The 5,991-nt window shown below is 53.3% G+C and overlaps 1 protein-coding gene across 1 annotated transcript in view; it reads right to left on the reverse strand.

The window, feature by feature from the left end:
* MMEL1 (membrane metalloendopeptidase like 1) overlaps positions 1-5,572 on the reverse strand; it is a 32,839-nt gene extending 27,267 nt beyond the window's left edge. The window contains 1 exon segment of the mRNA XM_007448977.1: positions 5,419-5,572. Coding sequence (XP_007449039.1) covers positions 5,419-5,572 — 154 coding nt within the window.
* Positions 5,573-5,991: the final 419 nt, after the last annotated feature.

A 5,991-nucleotide genomic window follows, 5' to 3' on the forward strand; every position in this document is an offset into this window, starting at 1 on the left:
GGCCATGGCTCACGGGCCCAGCTGCTCCGCGGCATGTGGGATCTTCCCGGACCGGGGCACGAACCCGCGTCCCCCGCAGCGGCAGGCGGACTCTCAACCGCTGCGCCACCAGGGAAGCCCCAACACAGGGGGATTTTGCACTCATCCACCAGTTATTTCCATGGATCCTTACCAAGTGCCAATGAGAAAAACTGGGGCAGGTCTCAGAAGACCAGAGAGTCCACCTCAGTGGCACAGGCATGCAGGAGGTTATCTGCTTCTGCTGAGGTGCCAGCATGAGGCGTCTCCTGCTTGCCTGGACCCTCTTCTTGTAGGAAGCAAGAGCTTGAAACCACTGAGGGGAGCGTAGTAGGACCCTCTCACTCCCATGGACCAGATGAAAAGCTACTGGCCTGGAGGAGACTCAGATTTAAAAATCCTCTGCTCGGGCTCCCTGGGGGCGCAGCGGCTGCGAGCCCGCCTGCCGACGCGGGGGACGCGGGTTCGCGCCCCGGCCCGGGAGGATCCCACGTGCCGCGGAGACGCTGGGCCCGTGAGCCATGGACGCTGAGCCTGCGCGTCCGGAGCCTGTGCTCCACAACGGGAGAGGCCACAAAAAAAAAAAAATCCTCTGCTCATGGGAGAGGCACAGGAGACCCCTGTGAGCCCAGGGTGCTAGACCGACATGAAGCTGAGGTCTGCTGCCACTAGGAGAGGGGCAGGGGACTTAGGCATAAGGCAAAGTTTGATGGACATGGGGATCGGGGCAGGGATACTGAGACACCCCCACTGCAAGACGGAGACGGGGCCAAGACACCAGAGATCCCCCACCCCAGCATGAGCGAAGCAATAAAAAGCAAGGGCAACCTACCATCTGTGGAGGGGCAGAGGCATGGAGAACCCCTCTGTGTTGCACACATCCAGGGACTGCTGAGAGCTGAGGCTGGAGCAGGAACAATGGGGAACCTCTGGCCCCCGCAGGCCCATTTTTCTAAGCACAGGTAATCATTGCTCACAGCCAGGGAAAGGTGAAGTCTGTGGGGCACCGAGGGTGACAAAAGTGAAAACAAAACCCTGAATCAGCTGACTCCTGACTAGATGGATTCAATCTCTCACCCTAACAGACTGACAGAACAACTGTGCTTGTCTCTGGGTGCAAATGCTGTTTACCTCAGTCTCTGCTCTTTCTCTGGATGTTTAACATTCAGTAAAAATGTATGAGACACACACACACACACACAGAGGCAAGAAAAAACAATCCATTGCCATTAGATAAAGTAATCAATAGAACTAGACTCAGAGATAGCTCAGATATTGGCATTATCAGAGAAGGACTGCAAAATAACTATGGTTCACATGTTAATATGTTTCCATCTAATGGAAAAGGTGGATAACATGCATGAACAGACAAGAAATTTCAACAAAGAGATGGAAACTATAAAAAAGAGGGAAATGGAAATCTCAGAAAGAAAAAGCATGTTATTAGAGATGAAGAATTCCTTTGACTGGCTGACCAGCACACTGGATACAGCTGAGGAAAGAACCAGTGGAACTGAAGACTAATTAGGGTCAAACTCTTCAAACTGTATCACAAAGAGTAAAAGAATGAACAAAATCTGAACAGGGCACCCAAATACTTTGGGGTAATATCAAACCATCCCACAGATATGTATACAGAGTCTGAGAGAGAGAGAGAGAGAAGAGAGAAAGAGAGAGAGACAGAGAGAGAGAGAGAAAGGGGTAGGAGAGAAATGAAACTCCTTAAACAAGATATCTATTAATGATAAGAAAACAAAATAATAACAAGGAAAGGAAATGTAACCAACTATTCTTCATAGCTCAGCTGTGAAAAATACTCAGTAGAACTATTGTAATGACGCATATGGATTTATCCAAAAGCAATGATGTACCTATACCGGGACAGTGGAAGCATGGGTGGCTTAAGGAACTAAATCTGCCGCCCATTCGGGATGTCAATAACAATATGGATAGGGAATCAATGACAAATCTAATATTTTATTATTAAATCTGATCATAAATAGCATGACAGACATTTTTCTAAGTGTTATTGATGTATTAAATCATTGAACCCTCCAGTAAGCCTCTATGTTATGTTCCATTTTACAGATAAGGAAACTGAGGCACAGAGGTGTGAAGAAAACGTTCCAAGGTCACACAGCTGGGATCTGGGGGTCTGGCAAGCCCAACCAGGCTGTCAGATTTAGGAGTCTGGGTATTAACCACAACCTTACGATGCCTCCCTGTGATCTAACACTGACAATAAAGAGAGAAGTGTCCACAGATGAGGCTTAGACACTCCAGTCCAGGGGTTGGCAATATTTTTCTGTAAAACGCCAGACGATATATGTTTTAGCCTTTGTGAGCCATATACAGACTCTGTCTCACCTATTCAACTTAGCGCTTGTAGCCTGAAAACATCCACGGACAATACATAAGTGAGTAGACACAGCTGTGTTCCAATAAAGCTTTATTTACAAAAACAGGCAGTGGGCCAGATTTGGCCCACAGGCCATAGTTTGCAGACCTCTGCACTAGACAATGAGTATGGCTCTTTCTGAGGAGCAGAATTCCAGGAGGCAGGATTGTGGGTGTAGGGTTGTATGTCCCACTCAAAGTTTTATTAAAAAAACACTCAATTTTCTGAAAAAGGTTTATCTATAACTTTTGAAATAAATATTAAAACAAAAAACTAAGGTAACCATTAAAAGGATTAGAAATATAAAACTTTCAAGATAGTTGCAGGAAAACAGAGTGAAAAATAATAGATCAATCCAAAAGAAGGCAAGGAAAGAGAAAGAAGAGGCATCAGAAACACAAAAGAACACAACAGAAAAAAATCGTACATTTCTGTGTGAATACACATAGACTAAATCCTCCGGGTACAAGATGGAGACAAAATCCAGCTGTACACGGTTCCAAAAGACACACCTAAAGCTAAAGAGACAAAGTCTCGAAGAAAAGGGATGGAAAAAATAGAGAACAAATGCCAATTCATATCAGACAAAACAGAATTTAAAACAAAACATATTAAGGCAAAAGGCACTGTTAAGATAGAAAGGGCGCTACATAATCATACAGAGTGAAGATACACTGATTCTAAATTTGCATCCACATAATAATGTGGCTTTTTTTTTTTTTTTTTGGCCGCGTCCTCGGCAGTGAGAGCACAGAGTCCTAACAACTGGACAGCCAGGGAATTCCCATAGTTTAACCTTAAAATACACAAATTAATACTTGGCATAACCACAAAGAAGACTGATAGTTCTCTAGGGCAAGGTTTTAGCACACACATCTTTCAATAATTGAAAGGTCAAGAAAATGGAAAGAAACAAACATATAGACGATTTGATTGACCTAATGGATGCATCTAAACCTCTGTCTGTATCTCCACTTTCACTTAAGGGTGGTTGTGTGTACTGCACATGCACACGTGGATTATTTATAAAACTGACCCTGTATTAGCCCTAAAGCAAGCCTCAACAAATACCAAAGAATCAATATCACATAAACCACGGTTGCTGATAATAATGCAATTAAATTAGAAACCAATTTAAAAAGGTAACTAAGAAAAAGTCTCCAAGCATCTAGAAATTTTAAAAAGAGAGATTTCTAAATAACTCATAAATCAATGAAAAAACCCCACAAAACCATAGTGGATGAGAAAGTCTTTAGAAATAAATAATAATGCAGCATTTAAACTCTTCCATGGGCTCCATCAGGACCTGAGGCCGAGATCGGCTTGCGTCATTTCGGGCGGGTAGGGGCACAGAGTCCTGTCTGAGGGGCCCTGGCAGAGACCCCACTTGTATTTAGGGGACCACGAGGAGGAGGCAGGCTGGGCAGGGAGGGTCCCTGCTGTCAGGCTGGTACCACCTAGACGAGGACTGGGGTGGGGTGGGGGGTCAGCCCTGTCCCCTGGAAGCCTCTCAACCAGGTGTTTGCAGCCCAGTAGTCCTGAACAGAGGTTCCCTGGGGTCTGGGCTCTCCAGGGCTCTCCGAGCAGTGAGCGGTCCCTCCCCACGGCCCGTGCCCATGGAGATGAAGTGTCCATCGACTCTGCCAGGAGACCCGGAGGGGCCAGAGACGGCAGCGGCTGGCAGGGTCCGGCCAGGCACCTGGTCAGGCGGGAGCAGCCCTGGGCAGGGGCCGCCCACCACATCTGTAGGCAGCACCCGCGTCTGGTTCTCAGAAACAGCCTTGCCCAGTGATGGATGGATGGTCCCACCACAGTGCAGGTGGCTCTGGCCAGTGAGGGAATATTCTAGTAACAAAGCCTGTGCTGCCCTACTGTTGGGGCCGTGGGGAGGGCTTCTCCTGCAGATCCTCCTGAGTCCTGAGCCCACCCGTCCACCCACCTACCTGCAGGAGGAACCAACTGCACCTCCCAGCTGTGCCCGAGGCTGTGCCTGCCGGGAGTAAGGCATTTGACCCAGGCCACCTGGTGCCCAGGTGCAGGCAGGCGAGCACTTCCCCCGGCTCCCGCAGTGCTTTCGGACGCAAGGGGGGAACAGTCCAGGCTCCTCTACGTTGGCCTTGGGAAGACGGGGAGGGACTGTGAGTGGGGGTGTTCCTGCAGGGTGGCCCTGGCATCCCCATCTCCCTAAGACCCCGGCCTGGCCCCCACCCATCACTGTGCAAAAAGCAGGGCCTGGGAAGCCACGAGGCCCCAGGGACCCAGGCCTTCAGGAGGCCGCGAGGGGGATCCCAGCAGGTTCTCTGCAGGATGGCTGCCCAGGAGGCGGCAGGTGAGCCCCGCTGGCTGGAGGGATGCTGTGCCGCGGGTCCCCAGCGCTGGAGCGCGGGCTCCTGCTGCTGGGCAGGCCGGGAACTGCAGCTCCCTGTGCGGCAGGGGAGGGGGGGTGCCGCGCAGATGCAGCGTGGGGAACCGCTCTGCCGCAAGGGACCCAGGCCTTCAGGAGGCCGCGAGGGGGATCCCAGCAGGTTCTCTGCAGGATGGCTGCCCAGGAGGCGGCAGGTGAGCCCCGCTGGCTGGAGGGATGCTGTGCCGCGGGTCCCCAGCGCTGGAGCGCGGGCTCCTGCTGCTGGGCAGGCCGGGAACTGCAGCTCCCTGTGCGGCAGGGGAGGGGGGGTGCCGCGCAGATGCAGCGTGGGGACCCGCTCTGCCGCATCTCAGGAGTCCCGCAGGGCCCCCGCCAGACCAGATCCAGCAGAACCAGCCTTGTGCCGGCCGGCGCCTGGGCAGAGCCTTCTGGAAGGGCCCCGGCCCCCGCAGGTCAGTGCCCCTTCTCTCCAGGCTGCAGCACAGCCTGGCAGCCCCTGGTGCCCCGAGCAGACCCCACCTGCCCGCTCGATGGCTGGCTTATCCAGGTGGGCGGGCACACAGACGTTGCCGAGGCCGCGTGGGGAAGAGGCGGTGAGCAGCGTGTCGGGCCCGAGGGGAGGGGCGCCCTCACTCACCTCTTCTGTTGGCATAGAGGAGGCCCAGGGCGACCAGGGCACCCGTCACCAGAAGCAGCAGTAGGAGCAGCCCTCCCTCCAGGAAGCCTCGGTGCTCCCGCCCTGCGCGGCCTGCAATCTCCACCATCCCCACCGGGCCCTCGGGCTTCCTCATTGCAAGTCTCTACGGGGAAAGCGCACAGCTGAGAAGCCCCAAGACCAAGGCCGGGGGCGGCGTCCACCCAGTCTGGGACGCCAGGGCCCGGAGGACGGGGTGTGGAGCTCCCGAGGCCCTGCCTGAGGCTGGCGGATGCTCAGCCCCTCTCTCCATCCCAAGGCCACAGCCGGCCTGTGCCTGAGGGATTTCCTCTCTCTCTCCGGGCCAGAGTCTGAGTGCCGGGGGTGGGGCAGGACTGGCCTGCTGGCCCTGGTGGCCGTCCCTTCTGGAGGGAGTCCCCTCCAAGCTTGTTCTCTGGCCGGGGCTGGTCCAGGGTGGCTCTGCTTACAGCTTGCAGTGGGCACGCGGGACCCAGAGGCCCAGCTCCCAGGCTTGTCAAGGGGCTTCTGCAGCGGAGCCTGCCTGGGGTTCTTGTG

The sequence above is a fragment of the Lipotes vexillifer genome, unplaced genomic scaffold (genome assembly GCF_000442215.2).
Source record: "Lipotes vexillifer unplaced genomic scaffold, Lipotes_vexillifer_v1.1 scaffold835, whole genome shotgun sequence".
NCBI classification, from domain to species: domain Eukaryota; kingdom Metazoa; phylum Chordata; class Mammalia; order Artiodactyla; family Lipotidae; genus Lipotes; species Lipotes vexillifer.